This window comes from Drosophila subobscura, chromosome O (assembly GCF_008121235.1).
Source record: "Drosophila subobscura isolate 14011-0131.10 chromosome O, UCBerk_Dsub_1.0, whole genome shotgun sequence".
Lineage (NCBI taxonomy): Eukaryota > Metazoa > Arthropoda > Insecta > Diptera > Drosophilidae > Drosophila > Drosophila subobscura.
This window is the reverse complement of record NC_048533.1, coordinates 17,887,765-17,911,050: the sequence shown is the minus strand read 5'-3', so window position 1 is coordinate 17,911,050 and position 23,286 is coordinate 17,887,765. Positions and strand designations below refer to the sequence as shown.

The following is a 23,286-nucleotide window of genomic DNA, read 5'->3' as shown; positions in this document are numbered from 1 at the left end:
CACGCATTCCAGGGCAACCCAAACAACAATCGATAACAATCTCATCGGAATCCAGTGTCACATCCCCGCCCCGGCCGGCATTATATTGCAGTTTTAAGGATTTAGTTTAAAAAACGTCAAGTAAAACATTAGTTACAGATACAATTAATAACATTTACATTAATACGAATTGTCGTAGGCATATGGAGAAGCGCGTCACAATCCTGCTGCCCAACGGCAGGCGCCAGAATGTGAGCGTGACGGCGAACATGACGCTGCTAGAGATCCTGGAGACGGCCTGCACGAAACACGGCTTCGACAGTGAGGAGCACTGCTTGAAGTTCCACAACAAGGACGTGTGCCTCACGCAGCAGTTCCGTTTCAGCGGATTGCCCAACAATTGCGTGCTAGAAATGGAGCCGACGAAGAAGCGTCGCATCGTCAGCAACGTTGTGGTCTGTATTCAACTGAGCGACGGATCCCGTGAGCAGGGCGAGTTCGCCCCTAACGACACTGTCTGGCAGGTGGTCCAGAAGCTATGTGGAAGCAAAGTTTCGACTTTTGAGAGTCCCATCATCATCTATATGCGTAGCGAGGTGATTGGGCAGCAAAATATGGAGCAGACGACGCTAAAGTCGTTGGGCATACTGGAGGGACGCGCCATGATGCGGTTGATTGACAAGAAGCCAGAGGAACTGAAGACTCAGGCCAATGTGTACAAACCTCCGGAGATACAGCCCAAGCCGAAGGGCGACGACGAGCAGCCCAGCACCTCGCGCTCGGCAGCTAGTGGGGCAGGTGGTGGCGGCTTTGCCCTGACCAACAACTTGATCAAGTCTCTGAAGCGCTCGGCTCCAGAGGTAAATGCAGATGCAGAGAATCACAAAGAAATGCCCAGCGAAAAGGACGAACAGCCAGAGGCTCCAAAACATGATTGGGGAAGTGGATCTGGTTACTCGCTACATAACGCTGCCACAACACCAATGCAGATGGATAATGATGCTGATGATAGTCCAGGAAGCGCTCCGCCAGTGGTAAACGTGATTGGACCTCGCCAGGCTGTGCTCTTCTCCCTGGATGCCACCCAGAAGCAATACGATGAGCTGCCTGACTCGTTTTTTGACTTGACAGTGAACGACCTCAAGATGGTGCTGCGCGACCTGAAGCGCACCTCCGCCGGCGACGAGGACGCTCCTCTCTTGACAGCCAAGCTACGCGAGCTGGAGCGCCAGAAGACAATGTTGGCTAAACTGAATCAATACAAGGAGTGTGTGCTGCGCATTCAGTTCCCTGATCGCTTCGTGCTCCAGGGCATGTTTAAACCCCACGAAACGCTGGCCAAGGTGAAGGACTTTGTGCGAGAGTTCCTGGTCCATCCCAGCGAGGAGTTTAATCTCTTTACCATACCACCGAAGAAGGTGCTGCCGACAGACGAGACGCTGCTGGAGCTCAATTGTGTGCCGAATGCTGTTTTGCACTTTGCCTTCCTCAAGGACGACCTGAATACGGAGAATCATCGCTTTGTGCTGGAGAAATTTGTGGATCAACTGACCTCCGAGGAAGGGGCACACTATGCCGTGCAGAAGTACCGCTTCACACGGTCCACGGTCAGCGCTAGTTCATAGTTCAAGTAACGTTAACAACCGATACAAAATGCTTTAAGCAAACATTCTGCGTGATATTAAATGAATCCGCTTTATTTCTATCTAGATTTTGGATTGGATATTTTGTTCCGTATGCAGGGAGTGAGGAACAACTGCCGCATTTCGTTGATCCATTTGGTAAGCACTGAAAGAGGAGAGACGGTCAGTTGAGATGCAATCTTTAAGGGCTGTGTCCTACCGTATTTGGAGCCAACTACCACTGGGCATCCCGCGTGCATTGCCTTGGCATTAATTTCGCCGGTGTTGTCCAAGTTGTACCATAAGACAGCAGATCCCTTCGTGGGCCTGACAGACACATTGATGTAGGGAAATATTGTGGCACCACCAGAGTCCACTTCGCCCACCTATAATAAAAATATTATGTTAGTCCAGAGGTCAGCACTCAACGTGAACTCACATAAAGGAGAACAGTGGCTATGCGGTCGCCAATGAGAATTTGGTTCGGTTCACTGTAGTTGTGGCTATCGTGGTGTAGGTCATAGTGCCCGCCCATGCCATAGTTGATGAGCGTTAAAGCATCGCTTTCAATCAAACTCAAGCCGGTCATGTCTGTCAGCCGCCTGTGGATACTCTTGACCACTGCTTCATTGTAATACTCATGGAAATGCTGTTCCTTTGAGGTTCGAAAAGCGGAGTACTGATAATGACCCACCAGAGATGCCTTCAGCTGTTTGGCATTCAGCAGCCAATCCATTTCGCTCTCGTAGACAACATCGTGAAAGAGCACCATGTACGGATCGTGGCTCAGCTCCTCCATCTTCAGTGGGGCAATTCGCGCAAAGGCTGTCGTGGAGCTGTTGTAGCGACAGTGCAGATGGGCTGGAGCTCTGAAGACAGCACTGCAGGCCCGCTTATACATCATTTGGCTGTCATAGTGTTTTCTAATATCCTTGGAGAAGCTATTCTCTTCCCCTTCAGTGTTCAGATGTGACATGCCGGCAGTTTCCTGCTGACTCTTCATGAGCAGCATGCCCCAAGAGTTGTGAATGCTTTTCCGACTTAAGCCAAAGACGACATACTCTAGCCTATCCTCATCGTACCTTTCTAATGAGGCATTGAACCAAGCCTCGGCACGTCTATCATTCCGTTCTTTTTTACAATAATTGCCCAATGCCAAGCAGTCCAGTGGGGACAAGGCTGCAGCGGGCTGCGTGTCTCTTGGGACTAGAGTGCCTGCGGCTAAGTCTTCCGGCTGCAGTTCGTAGATGTCCACTAGGCTATCGATGCCACGATTGGCCTCTTCCAAGTCTAAGGCACTAGGTAGAAGCATTCGCAGACGATGTGCATGCTCAATGTGTCCTAAAAGAGTTTTTTTTTTATCTTTTGTAGATTTTGCTGTGTTCTTCATACCTCTTTCATTTTGCTGCGCCTCTGATGTGTAGCGCACTAATTGCTCCCAATCTCGATGTAGGCGATGTATAAGCCGAAAGCTGTTCAGGGGATTACCCAGGTACGCCTCGTAGTCCGTTTTCATGTGTCTCTCTTTCGCTCTCATGCTGCTCAACGCTCTGGAAAGAGTTGCAGTTTCAATTTGGATTCACACCACATAATTTGCCTCACTGACTGGTGCACTAGCTGGTGCTTGTTCTTCAGCTTGGCAACGTAGCTCCTTATGTTCCGCACTAGTTCATCCTCTACCCTCAGCAGCTTCATCAGTGCCACTGTCGAGCAGGCGTATGACTTGTCCTGAAGCCTATTTGCCATTGCATTTCCACAGATCAAACAAAATGCGAACAGGGTTATGGATACACTTAAAGTACACATTTCACGAACGTAATCCAGCCTAGAGTCATGGATATTCTTCAGTTTGAGGGAGAAATAGTATTTAATTCATTATATGGAACATTTATGGTGTCTCAAAACAGTTTTTCACGGTCGACTGCAGCGGAGCGTGACCCCAGAGCATCTTTGGGGGATATTGTGTTGCGAGCTCCCTGCAGTATCCACTGAACGGCCACTAAACGGGGACAAATTTTAAAAACGAAGAACGAAGTATGAAGAGTCTTACCCCATTTGTATCCCTGCAGAATTGGACAAGCGGCATGTTGCGTACGAGGATCGCCTTCGCCCCATGCTCTTAAATTATGCCACATCAAGGCAGATCCTTTCTTTGGCTGCATTACCAATTGTAGTTTGGGGAAAACTGTTGCGCCTCCATCTGCCACATCGTTAAGCTAAATATGGGAGACGTTTTTGAAGGGAAATACAGCATATAATTTGAATCTACTCACATAGAATATGACAGATGCTTCTCGATCTCCAAAAGTCTGATCCATGTACTCTAGCGGATTCTACAAAAGTAACAGAAATAAGAACGATCAAGAGATGAAAACAGATGCAGTTCATACCCAATACAAATCATGATAATCCACATGGAGATCATGATGCCCGCCCAGATCGTAGAGTACCACACTAAGGAGCTCAGACCTCATCATATCAGAGCCGGTCATATCTTTGATCCGATCGCTGATACGCTTCAACAGCTGTGGATCATTCTTCTCAGTGAAGGGAGCTTCATTTGAGGTGCGCTGCTCTGATATTTCAATCTGACGGGCTTCGTACTGCACCATGGATCGGCTCATTCTGCGGTGTGTCGAATCGATCAGACCCTGCATTTCCGAGTCGTATAGAACATCATGATATATCACCACATAGGGATCGTGGCTTAATATTTCCAGTTTCAGTGTTGCCAGCCTAGAGAAGGCAGACTGCTCGTTTTGGTACCGACAGTGGATACTAGGATGGTGGGACTTTATCGGGAATGCACCACGGCAACCATCGAAATAGGACCGTTGTTCCAGCACAGACTCTGCGTGAGCTAAAATGGGTTCATCGTGAGGTGTCAGCTCATATGCCTTGGCCATCAACTTGACGGCATCGCCATCCGAAGGGTTTTGAGCGTACTTGGCGGCTCCTAAATGATACAGTAGATTCCCGTGTTGCGAGTCCTTGTAAATAGATCTGTACTTATTCGATTCACCAGAAGCTCTGTACAGCTTCAGGGATAGCTTCAGCCAGTCCTCTGCATATTGGTGATTTTTCAGATGTGCCAGATATTTTCCCAGGGTCAGACAGTCCCTTGAATTTAATGGGCGGCTGTGGGGAGCAAATGTAGACAGGGCTTTTGTACAATCTATTGTAACATTACTTACAAATATGGATCTTGTGGCACAAGATTGTGAATTATTTGCAGTCCATGAACATCCCCAGCTGCTTTTATGAGATCTTCTCTTTTGGGTAATCTTTGACGCAGTTCTTTGGCAACTCTGATTTGGCCTAAAAGATAATAGTGGCTCTCTATAAATATTTTCAATATTTCAGTCTGGCTCACCTGCTCCTGCTTTTGTGGCATTGAGATACACCATCCACTTGGGCCAGTCGTCATGAAGACGTCGTATTAGCGCCAATGCCCGGTGTGGAACCGACAAGTGCACCTCAAAGTCTTGATGAACGCTGACGCTTTCCGCACGCAATTGAACAAGTGATCTGTAAGAATTATAGGGCATCTGTATAAAATTGGAAGATATATTAGCTCCACTAACTTTCTGATCAATTGATGCCTCTGCCTTAGCTGCAACACATGGTGCTTCAAATTTTCAATAAGCAGCGCCTCCGTTTCTTCCAGTTCCAGCTGATTCCACACCAAGCCAAGGGACACCGCTTGGGCCAACAGAAAGACCACAATCTTGAGACCGAATCCACTCATTAGGCAATACAAAATGCCTCCACAAATCCCTCAATGAGCCATGCGAAACTTACGATTCGCCATGCCCTGATGTTTACAATTTATTTTACAGTTATAACGATCGGACAGTGCTGCAAAGTGCAGGCAGTTTCTTGACTTGCTCATCACTGCAACGCGAAATTGAGCCGCGTGTTGTTGTTCTGCTTATTTGGTGTTAACTTGGCTTATTCGAAAAGTACGGCTGAAGCAACAAGTTTTGCAGCTCGCGTAGATCGTGGTTCGTTGATCGTGGATCGTCTGTTGTACGTATTGTACGTTGCAAGTTCGTTTCGTATCGTATCGTTTCGCTTTGGCAACCAATACAATCTAGATTTTATTTAAAACAACTTGCCAAGCCAAGGCAATGAGAGCGCTTTAACTCTTGCAGTCAGCAAAGAATTCCTGGCAGTTCCATAATTATTAAAAGTGAATCAATCAAAGTGAATAATTTGATTGGCATTGATTAAACTCAATTCAATCAGTGCTAAGTGTTTGCGGGAATTTCAAACTGCGCTAATTTCGGGTCGAAAAATTAACACAGGCCGCCGAGTTAACGAAATTAAAGCATATCGAAAACAACTTTTACCAATGCGTTTTTGTTGTTTCTTTATGTTTTTCTACGTTACGGGTTTCAAAACGCAGAACAGCCGCCCGCCGCCATTCGTTGCGCCGCAGCCGTGTTGGACGTGCCAACGTTTTCGCTGCTGTTGGGGATTGTTAGAGTGTTTTATTTTTTGGAGGCGTGGCTGGCAGTTGGCATGTGCGACAGTGACAATACTTTAAGACAGCAGCAGCAGCCAGCAAACAAGAGACAGTCGAGAAAATTATGGAGCGGTGACCAACAAACCAAGCCAAACCGATCCAATCCGATGCGGAGTCGGTCGAGGCAAGCGAGCGTCGTCGAGTGATAGCAATTGGAAAGTTGTTGTTATGCTCAAGAGAGCGAAGCAATGAAGGAGTCAGTCCGAATACCAGACCACTGTCCGCCACGATAATATCGGAGCATGTGCTAAATGCTATAAGTTTAATTCATGTTGGATATCCTATTCTGTGTCGCCTGACACACTCCCAGGCAACCATTAATCCATAAATGGAACTGTAGAATTATTTTTGCTATGCGCCACTGTGCAGGCGCAACGTGTAATTCTTATAGGGTGAGGCATACTCTCGACCCAAGTGCAACTGCCATAAAATAGCCAGAGCATTGCCTCACCTTATTGCTCATACACCTTGGCTCTCCTGCCTACGCATAGGAGCGCGCGGCTCTTATCGGCGCATCTCATCATCTCAGCCCGCCTCGTGTCGTCTCGTTCCGCCTCCCGGCACCGCCTAGTTCCTCTTCACTTTTACTTCTTCGGCAAACGGAAAGAGAGAGTGTTTACCTACCCAACCCGCTCATTTGCGTGCGTCTTTTTCTTTACCGGTTTATACGTGTATTTGTGCTTTTTCTTCGGGCTTTTGCTTTCGTTTATGCGCGCGCGCGCGTGCCTGTAAAAATAATTGATAATAACAATAAGTTCATTATATTTAATTAAATCAACTATGCATTTCCGATCTGCGGCACGGGTCGCCAACCCGACAGCAGCAGCAACAACAATAAACCAACCTCTCAACAGTAATTATAGTAATACATAAACGTTTATTACGTTTTCCACTAACCAACAGATCACAGTGTGCACGTGCATGTGTGTGTGTGTGTGAGCATAAAGAAAATAAAAAGAAAAATTACACGCCTCTACACATCCGAAGTACATACACATAAAATATAAACAAATCATCTCTCCTCAACGAAAATCGCCAGCAAAATTCCGGCATTGAACGAGCTGCAAAGATGAATTTCTTTGTGATTGGCTTTCTGATCATGCAGGCGGCAAGTGAGTAAAGTGCAGTGTTTTTCCCATTTTCCCCCTCTGTTCACTTGCTTTTTGTTATTAATTGCTGTTTTTCCGTTGGGGTTTTGGTTTTGCTTTTTCATTTCGGTGGAAGTTTAATTGCTTTTCTCAGGTGTCTCTTTGGGCTTTAATTTGATTCGAGTGGAACAAATGACTTAAGTGACAGACTCATTTCTTTTTTCGGGCTTCAATCAAGTTTGTGTCTTAAGTCTTCAGTTAACCGCTTGTGGCATGTGTGGCACATGACTGTATGCTGTAATCATAGATCACAGTTGATTCCAACGAATGCTGTGGAACAGGTTGTTGGCCGCATTTTTAATTGGGATAAGACATTCCCCCCTATGCAAAAAACCACCAAAGATATAGCCAACAAAGAGTCGAAGATATATTTGATAGATGGTCTACACTTTTGCCTCTGTTTGTGTATAAAATAAACGCGTCTTTGTTGCAGTTTATTAGCGCCGCTTTTTACATGTGTTCGCATTCGGCATCGCTTTTGGCTTCGGTTTCTTCTTTTGTCTTTTCGCTTCTGTGCAGCTCAATGCAAAACCTTGCAAATGATACGCCAAATAAAACCGGATTGGTTTTTGGTTAGTCACAAAGTATGGAGTATTCTTGACCTGAAGTAATATCTGTGCAACTCATTAAGAACGCAACATAATCGCAATGTACAGAGTACACTCCCCTTCTGGCGGCCTCCAATATGTAAATTGTTGCTGCTTGGCCCATTAATCAATTTGCTTCAAATCTGTTAAACATAAATAACGCTCGCTTAACCTTCGCTTCCGTTTGGGATTTGATGAACGATACCATCGACATGGGACTGGTGGTTTTTGGCATGTCAGAATATCGGTCAAGTTCAGATATCTCGGACCAACCAGACCGCGTAAAGGCATGGTTTTTTGGTGTTAATTTCGGCAATTTTCATTGCCTAATTTGCATAAACTTTATGCTTTGCTGACCTTTTGCCTGCCAAAGAAGTGAACCATGCAGACAGGGACAGGAACTGAAGCTGTGATGACTCTCCCAGCTAAATATTTATCGACAGTGTCCGTGTCCGTGCCCAGCCCAAATCGTATCTGTCTTGATGGCTTCATAAAAGGCAACGAGCGAGTCGGTCAATCGCTAGGCATGATTCATCAATACCCCATTTACCATACACCCCATGCCATACCGTAAAACAGCCATTGAGATCTGAGATCGGAAAGAGATGTTTCTCTCTTTTGTGGTCTCGGTTTCTGTCTCACTTTTTGTTGTATTTTTAGGTGGGCTTTTGTTGGTCAATGACGCAGCAGTTTGAAAGCATCTTCAGTGTGTCTTCTGTTTCTGTATTTATATTTTTATATAACCCAAATATTTGAGTTGGCTGGGGCGGAGGCAGAGGGCCTTTATGCAATACTTCTGGGAGGTGGAATGTCCCTTGCCTACGTGTGGCAAACAAATATGAAATACGACTATTGCCAAATGCTTTTGCTTTTGCACTTGCCACAGCAATTAGCCAACTGTTTTTATTTGTTTGTGTTTTTTTTTTTGGGCGTTGTGAACACCTGTGGAGCCCAGTTGCAGGTCCCAGGTCCAGGTCCAAAGGTACATGCAAAAAAAACCTCTAAAAAAAGGAAAGAAATTGCATTGTCACATGATTGCAGTGGTCAATAAGTAAAAGGCTCCCCCCAAAGGCGGAGTCTGCCAGCGGCAGAAAGTGAAAGGCAGAGTCATGCAGAAATGCAGGCAGGAGGAACCAACCAACCAACCAAGCAACCGCTTCCGGCTGGTATTCCCACAGAAGAAGGCTGAGAGATGCTATCCTTTCCTTTCCCTTTTGTGCCCAAATGCCAGCTGCGTTTTGTTTGCAATTAGGAATAAATTAAAGCATTATTAATGTTACTATTGTTGTTGCTCTTGGGGTGCTTACATCTTCACATGTGTATCTCTTGGGCTACACTTTGGGGCACGCAACACACGCTGTTGTACGCTCACGTAAGACCTTCAGGGGCTCCCTTCGAGATGGCCTGCCTGCACTGCATCCCATTTACACACCTTTTGTTGGCTTATTGTTTTAGCCCACACGTTAGACTGTGCTTCGTGTGTGAGTGTGTGTGTGTGTGTGTGTCGGGGCTCTCAAATTGCAATTTAATTCGATGTCTTGAAGTGGCCTTTTGTCAAAAGTTTTGTCAGCTGTAGCCGTCTTTTGTTGGGTGTCCGCTGTCCGATGCCCGGTGTGTCTATCGCTCACTGTCAAGACCATCGTTCAATTAACATAATTAACTGACAAGGGGAATTAACGTGCGCCCCTTCGCCCTCTTGAAGCTGAGATACTTGTTGGGTCTACACAGTCGCACAATCGAATACAATCTCCCCCGAAGCTCTGGCAGTGCGATGAAAATGGTTTCATTTGGATTGGCTTACGCCTTACGACTATTAAAAGATTCCAAGCAAGGTCAGGTTCACATTGAGGCCCATAAAATCCACAAAATACCATTAAAGTTCTTTCGAAATGCTATAGTTCTTTGAGATGAGTGTCCAAAGATCGACAGCCATGGAAATGGAAAGTTTCAAGAAAAGGGAAAGGCACCTGTAGGGCCGGGCCGGCCTCTCCTTCGGCACAACCTCTGCAAAAATAAATGTATAAAAAAAACATTGACCGTAAAACGTTTTGCCAATGGAACAATGGAATGTTAAAGTCGCTTCTTTAATAATAATAAAAAAAGGGAAACCAAAACCACTTGAAAGGTTTGCTCTGGGTTAAGGTTTGGCCGACAATGGAATGGAATGGAATATTCGGCCTCCTAGGCAGCAGCAGCAGCATCAGCAGCAGCATCAGCAGATGATATTCGTAGATCTGTGATAATTTATACACGATATTTGCATTTGTTCATCAAATTGAATTAACGCTGAATGCCGCCCCAGAGACAGAGATATGAGAGTCAGAGCCAGTTTCAGTTTCAGTTTCTGTTTCAGCCTCCGCCTCTGAGCGAACAATTAATATCAATGTTTTGTGACCCACTTTTCGCGTCTCAGAGAGAGAGAGAGAGAGAGGCAGGAGGGGAGTAAGGTGCTAACTAGACGCCATCCAGGGAGCAGGAGGAGGCCGGCCGCCTCTTGGGGAAAAGTAACTAAATATTTGATGGAGAGCAGCGGTCAATGGCTGCCACTGCGGCTGGGGCTGCGGCTATGTCTGGACTGCATATTTATGCCTCATTATTTGTTTAGTTTAAATTTCTATTTGTCTACTTGGACAACCAATGGCTATGGTTACCAGGCAGTCATAAATTTCATACATACAACATTCGGCTCGGACCGATCCCCCCTCCCAAACGCACGACAGAAGATGAAATTGAGTGAAAGCGGTCGCCGGTCGATGCTTTGCCTCCTCTGACTAACTGCAAAATGCGACTGACTAAGCGGCTGTCGTATATCCCGGCTGCAAAAACATATATTTAAACAAAATTTCTACATTACATTTTTCCCTTGGTGTCAAGTGCAAAAGTTTCCCTTTACCATTTCTACGTACATTTGTGGGCAAAAAATAATTAAAATAACTACTCGCAGCGCCCACATGTGTCGTGTGCGTATGCGCAATGCAAATTGATTGATGATTTGAGTAAAAGTATCAATTATGATACATTCGGCATGAATATTCAATTGCGGTTCGCCGAGAGAAGAGAGAGAAAGACAGCGAGAGAGATCGCAACTCCCAAATAAATGATGATGATGATGAGGAAGTAATCACACACCACAGACAGACGGACAGACATTGCATGTACATATGTACATATATATGTATATCTGAGAGTTTTAACACTTTGATCTCTCCTTGTCCATGCGTCTGACACTCCATTAGGCGGCCTGTCGGGTTTTCCTTGAACCCAAAAGCCACAGCTATAGACTCGAGCGATTGCCACAATTGGCCAGCGCACTTAATGGCCTGCTACCATTATCCATTAGTCTTAGAATCAGTTTCAGACTTTCAACGGTCCAAACTCCATCTTTATGCATATGGATGAAACGACAGACAATCAAAGTCTATCAAAGTGGGCTACACATTTTGAAAGAATTGAAACACATTTGAAACACGTATTACATGTCCCACTTGACATGCTAACAATTTAATTTGAACCCCAACGACAGCGACGCTGCTCGAATTGAGGTTGCTTCTTCCACTCGCTGTCTCTGCTCTGCTCTGTTCAGGTCACCAAAGTGCTTTAGTTAACCCCCCGCCCCACGTAAGTGCTTTTGTAACTGCTCTTGCCATAAGGAAGTATTACCAATCTAAGTGGCGGGCTTTAAGCGTAGTTATGGCTTGGAGTCTTGTGGCATAATAATGGGCTTCAGTCACGGCATCCATCGTTAATCGATTATGCCAAAAGATTACATTTCAGAATGCGAATGAAGCCGAAGAGATGAGTCTGGTCTGGGTTTATTGTCTTGCGGTTCGCTTGTGATTGGGATTGGGTCATCATTGGGGATTTGGGTCATTCTGTGGTCACACCTACATCGTGTGGCAGATGGGTACGCACATGCCTTGGCTTCTTCCACCGTCATCAGATTTGTGTGAAATATATACAGCTTAGGCGGTCTCTCTTCTGCTTGCTGTGCTCCCCCGACCCATCAATCAAAACATCAGAGCCACGCCATTCGATTCGATGCGGGATAAGTCAAAGAGACTCTGTTTTTAGCTGATTTTCATTTAAAAAATTTGTGATCAAATTTAAAATTCATGCATGCCAAACACTTTGCACACACACAGAGGCGGCACATGGGGGTCTAGTCTGAATGGTGACTCCACCTTATATTTAATCATCCAACACCTTGGTTACACTCTGGCATACTGATTCACGGCACAAATTACCATAGCCGAACGGATCCAGATTTTTAAAATTATATGTACTAGGCGGAGTATTCGCTTCCTTTAGTGCCCCGTAAAGAGAGCGCTTTGAGCGAATGCAAACACTTATGTACATTATGTCATCATGGCCTTTCTGTACATTTATCTTTCCGCTTCACTGCTTGGAGCACTCCTCGTGGCTGGCGATCGGATGCTTTTAAATAAGCACAATCACCTTCTGCGTTTGGCTTCTTTGGCAGTCAACATTCTTTCTCTCGTCCCACAAAATTGTTTAACAAAATATCTGAGGTTCAGCAACCTCCTCCAGTAACTCAGAAGGCAACTCTTTGCATGTTTCACCCAGTTGCCACTGGTAAACTTAATGTAATTTGTACAGGAAATTCTTTCCAGTGGAACCAATGAACATCTCATCCGCACATCCATGAATCTGTTGCTAATGGAATTTATTTGTCTTTTATTGGTTATTGGCTATGGTTTAGTTATTTTTATTATTTTTGTAAGTTAATTATTGGTTGCGGTTTGTACGTTAAATAGAGAAAAGAAACAACACAGAAACGTATCCATCGGCCTGATCCCATCCAAAAATCATGAAACCAAACACGGCATCTCCATCTTCCAGTGCACTAAACCCCAAAACTAACAATTACTTCTTATGTATTATATGAACGAGAGACTATCTCCTACTATTCTGTGTTTGCTTTGTTTTTTCTTCTATTTTTTATTTATAGGATTGGCTTGCGGGACGTGCGTTTTAGCGTCCGATTTTGGTTTCATACTCGATTGTAACTTCAAAAAGTCTGGACTGTTTCGTGTACGAAATTTGGGTGGCCTTAAGGCCCATTTCGGTTTAGGTAAATCTCTATTCTATCAAACCCCATTCCCTATACCCCTTACACACCCTGTATATACAAATGTCCATAGAAGGTGTACCATACGTAGAGTTCTCTTAGAGGTTAACAATTCAAGTGCAATTAATTGGTCAAGTAATCGATGTGTGTTTGGTTTGTTCAAACGAGTCGCGAATAGCGATTAAGTAAGTCATTAATGCATTAATGCCAATGTCAGTGGCACTAGTAGCGGCGGCAGCCTCAAATTGATGGCCAAAGTGGAGCAGTTGATGGTGGAGACCGAGACGAAGACCAAGACCAAGACCGAGACCGATAACAAGAGTGAACTGTTGTTAACAGAGGCTCAGGCAGAGACAGAGGCGTGCCATGGAGTAGGGTTGCTGCTATTGTGGTTAGGGCTACGAATAGCCATAGATTAGCTGAAGAATTCAAAAAGAAAATGAACTCAGAAAGTGAAACGCTTAAAAAGGGTGCCAAAAATTACCCTTATCCACCAGTATATGTCCCAAATCCTTAATCCCGATTTCTTTAGTTAATCCTTATAGTTTTAGAGTCACACTCCCCCATTTCGATCCCTCCCCCTCTATGCACGCCTCTGTATTATCAAATCCAAACCCGCCACTTGGCCTCTATGTACATAAAACCAGAGTAGATTTAAGATTTAGATACGAAAACCTTCTGTCGGATCAAATGGGGAAATAAAAGCCATTAATTAACACATTATTGCCCAAATTCCCAAACCCCCAACTGCTGTGATTGATGGGTGGGGGAATTGGCTCCGTCACGGACACCGCCCTAACCCTTTGATGTGATTTCTTGCAGGCTTCAGTGTCGGCGATGAGCTGGGCTTTCCGGAGTCGCTGGGAAATGTGGAGAGCGTGCGTCGGCGTGCCATCAGCTACAAGAATGGAGCACCGCCCGAGAGTGTGGGAGTGCTTTCAGGGGCACAGCAACAGGTGAGCAATAGAAAAATTAATGGAATTCTGAAGGTCTCCCTGCTGATGAATCCTTTTTATGCCCTTAGGCCACTCCAAATGCACAGCAATCGCTGCCAGACAAACGCATCAGTTCACGCTCCACCGGACCCGTGCCCTACAACCTGCAGCTGCAGCAGCTCCAGCAGAGCGCCCTTGCAGCGGCCAAGGCCCAGCAGCAGCAACAGCAGCAGCAGCAGAAGATGAAGCAACTGCAACAGCAATTGCTGCAACATCAGCAGCAGCAGCTACAGCTGCAGCAACAGCAGTCGCAGCTTATGACCGAAGCCCGTCCGCTGCCGCTGGGCGTGCCCGCCTTCCGTCCGATACCCCAGAAGCAGCAGCAGCAACAGCAACAGCAGGACTTGAATCCAGCTCCGACAACAGCAGATCGCCGCGTGGCAGTGGATACAACGGAGCCGCGAGTCAGTGTAAACAATAAGCTGATCCATGCCGTGGATAAGCCAGTGAGTGCATAGTCTCTTCCCCTCTAAATGGTGCTCCCCTAATCACTCGAAACTCTTCTTACATCAGCACTCGAATCGCACCTTCCATGCGGACAATCCAGTGGTCTCCCAGCCCGTGGCAGTGCCTGTGTTCCAGGCCATGCCCGAGTCCATTGCCCGCATAACGAATGCGGCCAAGGAGCATCGCCAGGCACCGCCGCCACCGCCTCAGCCTAGTTATCCCAACTATCTGCAGTTTGAGGAGCCCAAATTCGACCTCAAGGACGTGACTGTAGAGGAGCTGGCCTCGGCGGCCAATGTCACGGTGGAGACCATCAAGCACGCGATCTATGTGCGGGAGCAGCAGCTCAAAGCGGAGCACAGGGCACAGCTGGCGGCCAAACTGCGGGAGGAATTCATGCGCACCTCCACGGTGAGGACCACCACAACGACGACGACAACGACACCGAGCACTCCGCGGCCACAGAAGTCCATGGCAGAGCACAAGGTGTCCAAGGTGGGGGCGGTAATGGAGAGTTTATACCAGCAGATATTGATATTTGTGTGTGTGTTGCAGGTCATGAATGCACCCAAGGAATATTATCCTGTGGGCTACGACAAGAACTTTGATGACAATTTCAAGGCCAAGGTGGACCTGCCGCCCACGAGCTTCTCCTGCGCCAAGCAGAAGCACTTTCCGGGCCTCTATGCCGACACAGATCTGGGCTGCATGGTGAGGATGATAATTTCAGCTGAAGAATCGAAACTGAAACGAATCACTTTATTGGCAGGTCTTTCATGTGTGCGCACTCACCGATGATGGCTTGGTGCGCAAGTCCTTCCTCTGTCCGGAGAACACGCTCTTCGACCAGACCATACTCAAGTGCAACTGGTGGTTCTATGTCGACTGCAGCTCCAGCACCAGCATCTACGACTCGAACATACCCATATCGAAGAGCTACCAGCTGATGAAGTCCCTCACGTACTTCTCCAAGTTCAACAATCAGCGCAGCAAGGAGCAGGAGGGTGACAAGGATGAGAATGCCCTGGACATAGACTCACTGCGGGAGTCCATGGAGGGTGTATCCCGCCGCCAGGAGCTGGCCAAAAAGGCAGAGCTAGAGCGGGAGAAGCAGGAGGAGCGGCCGAAGGCTGACCACGAGCATGTGGTGCCCGAGGAGGGGGAGCAGCAGCTGTCCAACTAGAATTAAGAGTCTCTCCAACCCTAATGCTATCTGAGATCTAGGTTAAGAGTTAACGATCGAGCGTCATAGTCAAATCTTCCACTGGTTTTCTGTTTAGTCTGTCCCAACATTTCGTACAGGAGGAGCAGGCAGCTCCTGTTTAGTACCCTCCTTAGACATAGTCCTTGCTAGCCTCGTAAGTCGGTAATCTCTAGTGTTATTACTATTTATTTATTGTATGTATTTACCCAACAATTACAACACAAAACTCTGTTTGTTTCAATTTATAAATGTTCCCTTTCGACTCGTTTCTTTTTTGTTAATAAATGTGGGAGGGGATGCGATGCTCCAGCATCGTGCAGCTTAAATGCCAATCGAAATTATTATGGTATGAATCTTAAATAATGTTAAACAATAATCTTAGGAGTGGATATTCAGTTGCTGCTGCTGCCGATGCCAGTCAACTCCTGCAGCTCCTTGAGCAGATGGCGATTGTACTCCTTGTAGTTGAGGGGCACCACAGACTGAACGGTGAGCTTGTTGCGGGTCATGTCGCCGTACACCTCGTTCTTGCAGCGCAGCTTGAAGATGTGCGAAGTGAAGTTAAGAGCTGAAAATATTTCCTCAGCCTTGGCTGGATCATTCTCGAGAGCCTCGCCAACCTCCTGGGATGTGTGCTTGAGCAGCTGCTCGCCGGTTTCATTGAAGCAGGTGACCCAACGATTGGAGGTCCAGTCGCCCACGCTCATCTGTGAAGACATATGTCAATTTATGATCAGCAAAAAGGATTTCCATGTTCTAGGGGATACTCACATTGACAAGCAGACGATACTTAAAGTTGGGGTAAAGCGCATTGCAGCGCTCGCAGCGATACTGATCGTTGCCCTCATCGACCACCTTCTTGTTGCAGTCAGACTGGGGGCAGGCGCGATAGAAGGCATTCTCCTGCTTAACAATATGCACCACTGCCTTGCACTGAAAGTAGTCGGGCTTGTCGCCAGCGCCAAGGTTGCGTGCCCGCGCATCCTTGAATGTCATCCATTCAGTGGAGAAGCTGCCGCCGCCAGTGCGGGCCGACACCATGTTGGCAATGTTGTCACCGCCGCCATTGTCGAACCAACCGCGCAGCTTGTGCGCCTCGGGAATGTCCGGATTTATCTTCATGATGGAGCCACCGCCCAGACTCAGGCTCTTGCCGCCGTTGAACTCATTGATGCGTGTGCCCTTCACCAGGATAACTGGCTGAACATGGCCATCAAAGTTGACGGCATCATCGCCCCACAGGGTCAGACTGATGGCCGAGTTGCTCATGTCCACCAGGGTGAGGTCGCGCTTCTTGAACTCCTTGTTGGTGGTGCGCGAGGTGAAGGCCTGCAGTTCACCGACCTCCTTGCAGATGCCAATTGTGTCGACAGCCGCCTTGTTCTCCATGCCAGAGACCTCGGAAATGGGCACCAAATTGTATTTAATATCGGGAATGCCGCCATCGTCCGCATCTTCGCACAGCTGGACAGCTGTTTCGCCCGTAAAGGTCATCTCGTAGGCATTATCCAGCTGCGAGTACTGCTTGTTGGCCGGCTTCAGTTGACACTTGGAGAAGAAGTAAACGCTGTCCACTTGTATCATGTCGTAGAACTTGTCGCATTGCTCCTTGAAGGCCGTGGCACGAATCTCACCCGACTCATCCATCAGATCCATGCTGAACAGCTTGCCCTCACCCCTCGGATTGCTCCAAGTGCGTATGGCTGTCTTGGAGGTCACACGCGCCTTGATCACCCACTTGTTCTGGTAGGGACTCAGGCTGGAGATGGGATGCGTCATTCCCGCGTTAATCGAGGCATTCAATGTAATGTTGTTATTGTTATTGTTGTTGTTGGTTTTGCTCTGAGTCGGCTCCTTTTTGGCCACAACAGGCGGTGCCGCTTTGGCCACCAAGTCCTGTTTGGCGGCAGTTTCATATGTGACAGGCTCACCAATTTTCTCCTTCACCTCGGCGCCCGCATTGAGCACGGTTAACTCTGATATAATTAGGACGCGCCTGAAACGTACGTTTAGTTAGTTACGCAGAGGTCAAGTTCTGGAGTTTCTCCACTTACTTGCCAGCTCCCTCCTTGCCCACCATCGACGTCACGTACTTGTCCAGCTGCACAATCGTGAACTCGTCCAGCTGTCCCCGGTGCTGCATCTCGTTCAGCTGGCTGGCCAACATGGCGTAGCTATTGAAGTACTTGCCATCGGAAATCAATATGCGATAACGCTCCGCATCTGCATTGCTGTTGATTTTCTTAATGGCCAAGATCTGTAGCACCGGCTTCGTCACATCGTCGCCATTCATAATGCGCTGTGCCAGACAATCCAAATGATTACGCTCAATACATGAAACCCACTACTTGGGACAGTTGTACTTACAGCAATAACGCCCGAGGACAAAGATGCAAAGCCCATTTTGGAATTGTTTATAATAATTTGCAAATAATTTCACAACAAAATCTGTACGACGAGGGATGGAAACTGATGAAGCCAGAAGAGGCGGGAAGAGCTGGGAGTTAAGTGTGACCGCCGAATTATCGATCAAATATAACTCATGACCCTCTAAAATATTCCGAAATATACCGAATCTGATACATAGCGCCAATGTAATAAAATAATGTAATTAAAAAGGAATTAATATTTAGCAGAACTATAGAAATAATTAAGCAATATCGCATCAGTGGGAAACATATTTTAAACATTAATTAGTCAGTTTAAAATAATTTAAAATATTGCCAATTTGCAACACTAATATTTCGCAATTATTAGCACTGTTTATTGTGTGTTGTGCAGCACTCTTTCCCGCGCATTTTCGCACGCGTCACACAACAAAACAATTCGCGATCGGCAGCGATTAAACAATTCAATTTAAAACATTTAAAGCCACATTTAAAGACCGAATAACACATTGGAAATGGATAATGCCAGCTCTCCGCCACCAAACACGCCCAGTGATGCCGCTGAGCGTCGTGATCTGCGCGCAGCAATGACATCGCCAGTGGGCGACTTTGAGCCGTTTGAGAACGAAGATGAGATTCTCGGGGATCAGACAGTGCGCCACGAGGAGGAAGAGGATGGCGAGGAGTTGTTTGGGGACAACATGGAGAACGACTATCGTCCCATGCCAGAGCTGGATCACTACGATCCGGCGATGCTGGACGATGAGGAGGACTTCTCGGAGATGTCCCAGGGAGACCGCTTTGCGGCCGAGTCGGAGATGAGGAACCGCGACCGTGCAGCTGGTATCCATCGCGATGATCGCGAGCTGGGCTTTGGCCAGTCCGACGATGAAGACGATGTGGGACCGAGGGCCAAGCGCCGTGCAGGAGAAAAGGCCGCCGTCGGAGAGGTGGAAGACACGGAGATGATCGAGTCCATTGAGAACCTTGAGGACACCAAGGGCCATTCCACCAAGGAGTGGGTGAGCATGCTGGGGCCGCGCACAGAGATCGCCAATCGCTTTCAGTCCTTTCTGCGCACATTCGTGGACGAGCGGGGCGCCTACACATATCGGGATCGCATTCGTCGCATGTGCGAGCAGAACAAATCCTCGTTTGTGGTCTCCTACACGGATCTGGCCAACAAGGAGCATGTGCTGGCCTACTTCCTGCCGGAGGCTCCCTTCCAGATGCTCGAGATCTTCGACAAGGTGGCCAAGGACATGGTCCTGTCCATCTTTCCCACCTACGAGCGTGTCACTACCGAGATCCATGTGCGCATTTCAGAGCTGCCCCTGATCGAGGAGCTGCGCACGTTCCGGAAGCTGCATCTGAACCAGCTGGTGCGCACCCTGGGCGTGGTCACAGCCACCACGGGTGTCCTGCCCCAGCTGTCGGTGATCAAGTACGACTGCGTCAAGTGCGGCTATGTCCTGGGCCCCTTTGTGCAGTCCCAAAACACAGAGGTGAAGCCGGGCTCGTGCCCAGAGTGCCAGAGCTACGGCCCGTTCTCCATCAACATGGAGCAGACGCTGTACCGCAACTACCAGAAGGTCACCCTGCAGGAGTCGCCCGGCCGCATTCCCGCCGGTCGCATACCGCGCAGCAAAGACGTCATCCTGCTGTCCGATCTGTGCGATCAGTGCAAGCCCGGGGACGAGCTGGAGGTGACTGGCATCTACACCAACAACTACGATGGATCGCTCAACACGGATCAGGGCTTTCCCGTGTTTGCCACGGTCATCATTGCCAATCATATGGTCGTCAAGGACTCCAAGCAGATGGTGCAATCGTTGACGGACGAGGACATAGCCACCATTCAAAAGCTGAGCAAGGATCCGCGCATTGTCGAGCGCCTGGTGGCCTCAATGGCGCCCTCGATCTACGGCCACGACTACATCAAGCGTGCCCTGGCCCTGGCCCTCTTCGGTGGCGAGTCCAAGAACCCCGGCGAGAAGCACAAGGTGCGCGGAGACATCAATCTGCTGATCTGCGGCGATCCCGGCACAGCCAAGTCGCAGTTCCTCAAGTACACGGAGAAGGTGGCCCCGCGCGCTGTCTTCACCACGGGCCAGGGCGCCAGCGCTGTGGGTCTCACGGCCTACGTGCGGCGCAATCCCGTGTCGCGGGAGTGGACCCTCGAGGCGGGCGCCTTGGTGCTGGCCGATCAGGGTGTGTGCCTGATTGATGAGTTCGACAAGATGAACGACCAGGATCGCACCTCCATTCACGAGGCCATGGAACAGCAGTCCATATCCATTTCCAAGGCGGGCATTGTCACCTCGCTGCAGGCACGCTGCACGGTGATAGCCGCCTCCAATCCCATTGGCGGCCGCTACGATCCCTCGATGACCTTCTCCGAGAACGTGAATCTCTCGGAGCCCATTCTGTCGCGTTTCGACATTCTGTGCGTGGTCAAGGACGAGTTCGATCCCATGCAGGACCAGCAGCTGGCCAAGTTTGTGGTGCACTCGCACATGAAGCATCATCCCAGCGAGGAGGAGCAGCCAGAGATGGAGGAACCCATACAAAAGTCGGTGGAGGAGATACCCCAGGATCTACTGCGACAGTACATCGTTTATGCCAAAGAGAATATTCGACCCAAGCTTACGGTTTGTACAACTAAAACTCTCTTCATCATCATCAGATTTTATAACAGATTCTCCCCCCTCTAGAACATCGATGAGGATAAGATCGCCAAGATGTATGCGCAGCTGCGACAGGAATCGTTTGCCACTGGCTCCCTGCCCATCACGGTGCGGCACATTGAGAGCGTCATTCGCATGTCGGAGGCCCACTGCCGCATGCATCTGCGCGAGAATGTGATGGAGGCGGACGTCAGCATGGCCATACGCATGATGCTGGAGAGCTTCATTGAGGCGCAGAAGTTCAGTGTGATGAAGAAGATGCGCAACACATTCCAGAAGTACCTGTCCTTCCAGAAGGATCACTCCGAGCTGCTGTTCTTCATCCTGCGCCAGCTGACGCTCGACCAATTGGCCTACATCCGCTGCAAGGATGGACCCGGTGCCACGCATGTGGAGATCATGGAACGCGATCTGATCGAGCGTGCCAAGCAGCTGGACATCAGCAACTTGAAGCCGTTCTACGACTCCGATCTGTTCCGCACAAATGGCTTCTCGTATGATCCCAAGCGACGCATCATCCTGCAGATTGTTGTGGATGGAAATACGGCGTAAGCGAAGGTCCAGATCACCCGTCGTCCCATACATAATTTATCATCTCATCTAGTTTTACGTTCTGTTGCCACAAATAAAGATTTATATTTTTATATATTTATATTTAAATATATTTTCCTAACAATTAATCGTCCTTTTCAATGCCCATCGCCTCGTCGTATTCCTCTTCGCTGATTTTGTTCTTTTTCAGCCTCTTGAAGAGCCGAATATCACTGGCCAGCTCGTCGAGGTCTTCCTGGCTGTATTGCTGCTTCCTTTTGCGCTGTCCTGGCGCTCCCTCGGCCAACTCCGCCTCCCGCTTGCGTTGCTTCTTCGCCTTGCGCAGCTCCTTCTTCGACTTGGCATCCAGTTTGGCTTTCTTTGTGTTATCCCAGGACTCGGTGCGCTTCTTGTGCAGCTTCTGGCCCGGCCAGCTGCCCGTCTGCTCGTACGTCTGTTGCTTCTGCTGGCGCACCTGCTCCTTCTGTGCATTCTTGTAGGTGAGCTTGGTGAGATCCACCTCTGCGCTGGGCGCTACGAAGCCGTCTCCGCTGTAGTTCTTTAGCTCCGGCATGCGCGGCAGTTGCAGCAGTCCGTAGGCGGTGGCCATCTTGCCCAGATCCAGATCTTTCAGTCGCAGAATGGCGCTGCACTCGTGCTTGGTGTAGGCCCGGACATGGGAGACAAAGGCGCGCATTCCCTTGTCGTAGACACCCTTGTCCGCCCTCTGCTGTCGATGCAGCTGCTCCAGAACGCTCGGAAGTTGCGTGTCCGTGGGGCCAGCCTCGTCGTTGGGCAGCTCGTTGAGTTCCACCTTTTGGTTGATCTTCAGGAAGTGGATGTACGCATCCTCGCTGGGCAGCAGAAAGACCAGGGCGTTGCCATCGTTGCCCTGGCGAGCAGTGCGTCCCACGCGATGCACAAAGCTGGACGCATTCGAGGGCGGATCCCACTGCACCACCCACTCGATCTCGGGCACGTCCAAGCCGCGGGCCAGCACATCTGTGCAGAGCAGCACGGACTCCGGCTCGTTGCGGAACTTCTCCACGACGATGGCTCGCTTGTTCTTCATCTTGCCGTGAATGCCCAGGACACTGCGCTTGGGCAGCAGTGGGGGCAAGGCCTCCGCCCAGTACTCCACGCAGGCACAGGTGGGAAAGAAGACCATTACCTTGCCCGTGCGTGTGGCCGGCGAGGAGAGGAACTGCAGCAGCGCCACGAACTTTTGCTCAGGCTCGACGATCCTGTAGAAGTTCTGCAGCCTGGCTGGCGTGTTCACTGAAGCCTTCTCCTTCACAGAGACCAGCACGGGATTGCGCAGGCCAGCACGGATGAGGTCTGTCACCTCGGTGGTCTGGGTGGCCGAGAAGAGGCCCGTTCGTCGCTGCCTGGGCAGGTAGCCCAGTATGTTGTTGACGCTCGTCTTGAAGCCCAGGTCCAGCAAGCGATCCGCCTCGTCCAGCACCAAGAACTCCAGACTCTTGACGCGCAATGCCAGATTGAGGTCATCGCCTTTGCGCTGAAACAAATCCTCCAGGCGGCCCGGTGTGCACACCAGTATGCAGGGTGTCTCCTTTCTCAGTGTCGCAATATCCTCCTCAATGCTGTTGCCGCCGACAATCAGCTGCTGGTTCAAGTGCTCCAGCTCCTCGTGGGCCAGGAACTGTGCCAGCACCTCGGATATCTGTCGCGCCAACTCTCGTGTGGGTGAGATGATCAGTGCACCGATCTCCTTAGGGCCCCACGGTCGCTCCCTGTGTCGTCTCTGCAGAATCTCCAGCAATGGAACCAAAAACGCCAGTGTCTTGCCGCTGCCCGTGACGGCCTCCGCGGAGACGTCTTTGAGAGCCAGCAGCAGGGGAATGGTCGCCGTCTGCACTGGCGTCATATCCCGAAAGCCAAAGCTTTGAATAACCTCCAGCACGGCGTCCGAGATGCGCGGTTTGTCCAGAGAAGTCCATTTCTTGCGCGACATTTTTGTAAACAAAACACACGTGCAGCCCAGTTGCCACCTGGCTGCAAAAACAAGCACAGAGTTGCCACTACGTTGAAAATTGTACGTTTGCCATTCACAGCGAGTCG

General features: G+C 48.8%; 7 protein-coding genes across 10 annotated transcripts; 3 read left to right on the top strand and 4 right to left on the bottom strand.

Annotated features, from left to right (window-relative positions):
* The first annotated feature begins 18 nt into the window (after positions 1-18).
* Positions 19-1,688, top strand: LOC117898947 (tether containing UBX domain for GLUT4). Its single transcript, XM_034808670.1, has 2 exons — positions 19-120; positions 179-1,688. The coding sequence occupies exon 2, from the start codon at positions 183-185 to the stop codon at positions 1,602-1,604; it is 1,422 nt and encodes a 473-aa protein (XP_034664561.1). The 5' UTR covers positions 19-120; positions 179-182; the 3' UTR covers positions 1,605-1,688.
* Positions 1,634-12,461, bottom strand: LOC117898945 (prolyl 4-hydroxylase subunit alpha-2-like). Of its 2 annotated transcripts, XM_034808667.1 has the most exons (7): positions 12,456-12,461; positions 7,502-7,505; positions 3,208-3,393; positions 2,994-3,151; positions 2,041-2,942; positions 1,822-1,987; positions 1,634-1,767 (listed from the first exon to the last, which is right to left on the bottom strand). In XM_034808667.1, the coding sequence occupies exons 3-7, from the start codon at positions 3,345-3,347 to the stop codon at positions 1,682-1,684; spliced, it is 1,452 nt and encodes a 483-aa protein (XP_034664558.1). In that variant the 5' UTR covers positions 3,348-3,393; positions 7,502-7,505; positions 12,456-12,461; the 3' UTR covers positions 1,634-1,681. The 2 variants fall into 2 exon arrangements, with proteins under 2 accessions (XP_034664558.1, XP_034664557.1); XM_034808666.1 differs by lacking the exons at positions 7,502-7,505; positions 12,456-12,461 and having other exon boundaries at positions 3,208-3,407.
* On the bottom strand, positions 3,450-5,412 carry LOC117898944 (prolyl 4-hydroxylase subunit alpha-3-like). Its single transcript, XM_034808665.1, has 7 exons — positions 5,186-5,412; positions 4,975-5,129; positions 4,796-4,919; positions 3,992-4,739; positions 3,875-3,934; positions 3,652-3,817; positions 3,450-3,600 (listed from the first exon to the last, which is right to left on the bottom strand). The coding sequence occupies exons 1-7, from the start codon at positions 5,347-5,349 to the stop codon at positions 3,500-3,502; spliced, it is 1,518 nt and encodes a 505-aa protein (XP_034664556.1). The 5' UTR covers positions 5,350-5,412; the 3' UTR covers positions 3,450-3,499.
* LOC117898941 (putative uncharacterized protein DDB_G0291608) lies at positions 5,559-15,861 on the top strand. 3 transcript variants are annotated; one of them, XM_034808659.1, is made up of 8 exons: positions 5,559-5,793; positions 7,033-7,241; positions 12,834-12,956; positions 13,776-13,909; positions 13,978-14,394; positions 14,462-14,890; positions 14,951-15,106; positions 15,165-15,861. In XM_034808659.1, the coding sequence occupies exons 2-8, from the start codon at positions 7,199-7,201 to the stop codon at positions 15,576-15,578; spliced, it is 1,716 nt and encodes a 571-aa protein (XP_034664550.1). In that variant the 5' UTR covers positions 5,559-5,793; positions 7,033-7,198; the 3' UTR covers positions 15,579-15,861. The 3 variants fall into 3 exon arrangements, with proteins under 3 accessions (XP_034664550.1, XP_034664552.1, XP_034664551.1); XM_034808660.1 differs by having other exon boundaries at positions 5,580-5,639; XM_034808661.1 differs by lacking the exon at positions 12,834-12,956.
* On the bottom strand, positions 15,827-18,108 carry LOC117898940 (replication protein A 70 kDa DNA-binding subunit). The gene is made up of 4 exons (XM_034808658.1): positions 17,967-18,108; positions 17,654-17,898; positions 16,371-17,595; positions 15,827-16,306 (listed from the first exon to the last, which is right to left on the bottom strand). The coding sequence occupies exons 1-4, from the start codon at positions 18,000-18,002 to the stop codon at positions 15,992-15,994; spliced, it is 1,821 nt and encodes a 606-aa protein (XP_034664549.1). The 5' UTR covers positions 18,003-18,108; the 3' UTR covers positions 15,827-15,991.
* Positions 18,109-18,384: 276 nt separating this feature from the next.
* Positions 18,385-21,311, top strand: LOC117898936 (DNA replication licensing factor Mcm2). Its single transcript, XM_034808652.1, has 2 exons — positions 18,385-20,637; positions 20,701-21,311. The coding sequence occupies exons 1-2, from the start codon at positions 18,502-18,504 to the stop codon at positions 21,223-21,225; spliced, it is 2,661 nt and encodes an 886-aa protein (XP_034664543.1). The 5' UTR covers positions 18,385-18,501; the 3' UTR covers positions 21,226-21,311.
* On the bottom strand, positions 21,278-23,200 carry LOC117898939 (probable ATP-dependent RNA helicase DDX55 homolog). The gene has a single exon (XM_034808657.1). The coding sequence runs from the start codon at positions 23,177-23,179 to the stop codon at positions 21,350-21,352; it is 1,830 nt and encodes a 609-aa protein (XP_034664548.1). The 5' UTR covers positions 23,180-23,200; the 3' UTR covers positions 21,278-21,349.
* Between the last annotated feature and the right edge of the window lie 86 nt (positions 23,201-23,286).

Excerpts from the sequence above, each read along its gene's own strand:
- LOC117898947 (XM_034808670.1), top strand. The coding sequence starts at position 183 with ATGGAGAAGCGCGTCACAATCCTGCTGCCCAACGGCAGGCGCCAGAAT.
- LOC117898941 (XM_034808659.1), top strand. The coding sequence starts at position 7,199 with ATGAATTTCTTTGTGATTGGCTTTCTGATCATGCAGGCGGCAA. Across the intron at positions 13,910-13,977 it reads TTTCAGGGGCACAGCAACAG|GCCACTCCAAATGCACAGCA; the intron begins GTGAGCAATAGA and ends TTATGCCCTTAG. Across the intron at positions 14,395-14,461 it reads TCCATGCCGTGGATAAGCCA|CACTCGAATCGCACCTTCCA; the intron begins GTGAGTGCATAG and ends TTCTTACATCAG.
- LOC117898936 (XM_034808652.1), top strand. The coding sequence starts at position 18,502 with ATGGATAATGCCAGCTCTCCGCCACCAAACACGCCCAGTGATGCCGCT. Across the intron at positions 20,638-20,700 it reads ATATTCGACCCAAGCTTACG|AACATCGATGAGGATAAGAT; the intron begins GTTTGTACAACT and ends TCCCCCCTCTAG.
- LOC117898944 (XM_034808665.1), bottom strand. The coding sequence starts at position 5,349 with ATGAGTGGATTCGGTCTCAAGATTGTGGTCTTTCTGTTGGCCCAAGCG. Across the intron at positions 4,920-4,974 it reads TGCCACAAAAGCAGGAGCAG|GCCAAATCAGAGTTGCCAAA; the intron begins GTGAGCCAGACT and ends ATTATCTTTTAG. Across the intron at positions 3,601-3,651 it reads TCTGCAGGGATACAAATGGG|TGGCCGTTCAGTGGATACTG; the intron begins GTAAGACTCTTC and ends GTCCCCGTTTAG.
- LOC117898940 (XM_034808658.1), bottom strand. The coding sequence starts at position 18,002 with ATGGGCTTTGCATCTTTGTCCTCGGGCGTTATTGCT. Across the intron at positions 17,899-17,966 it reads TGTCCTCGGGCGTTATTGCT|CGCATTATGAATGGCGACGA; the intron begins GTAAGTACAACT and ends TGTCTGGCACAG. Across the intron at positions 17,596-17,653 it reads GGCAAGGAGGGAGCTGGCAA|GCGCGTCCTAATTATATCAG; the intron begins GTAAGTGGAGAA and ends CGTACGTTTCAG.
- LOC117898939 (XM_034808657.1), bottom strand. The coding sequence starts at position 23,179 with ATGTCGCGCAAGAAATGGACTTCTCTGGACAAACCGCGCATCTCGGAC.
- LOC117898945 (XM_034808666.1), bottom strand. The coding sequence starts at position 3,407 with ATGTGTACTTTAAGTGTATCCATAACCCTGTTCGCATTTTGTTTGATC. Across the intron at positions 2,943-2,993 it reads GGCGCAGCAAAATGAAAGAG|GACACATTGAGCATGCACAT; the intron begins GTATGAAGAACA and ends AAACTCTTTTAG. Across the intron at positions 1,988-2,040 it reads TAGCCACTGTTCTCCTTTAT|GTGGGCGAAGTGGACTCTGG; the intron begins GTGAGTTCACGT and ends TTTTTATTATAG.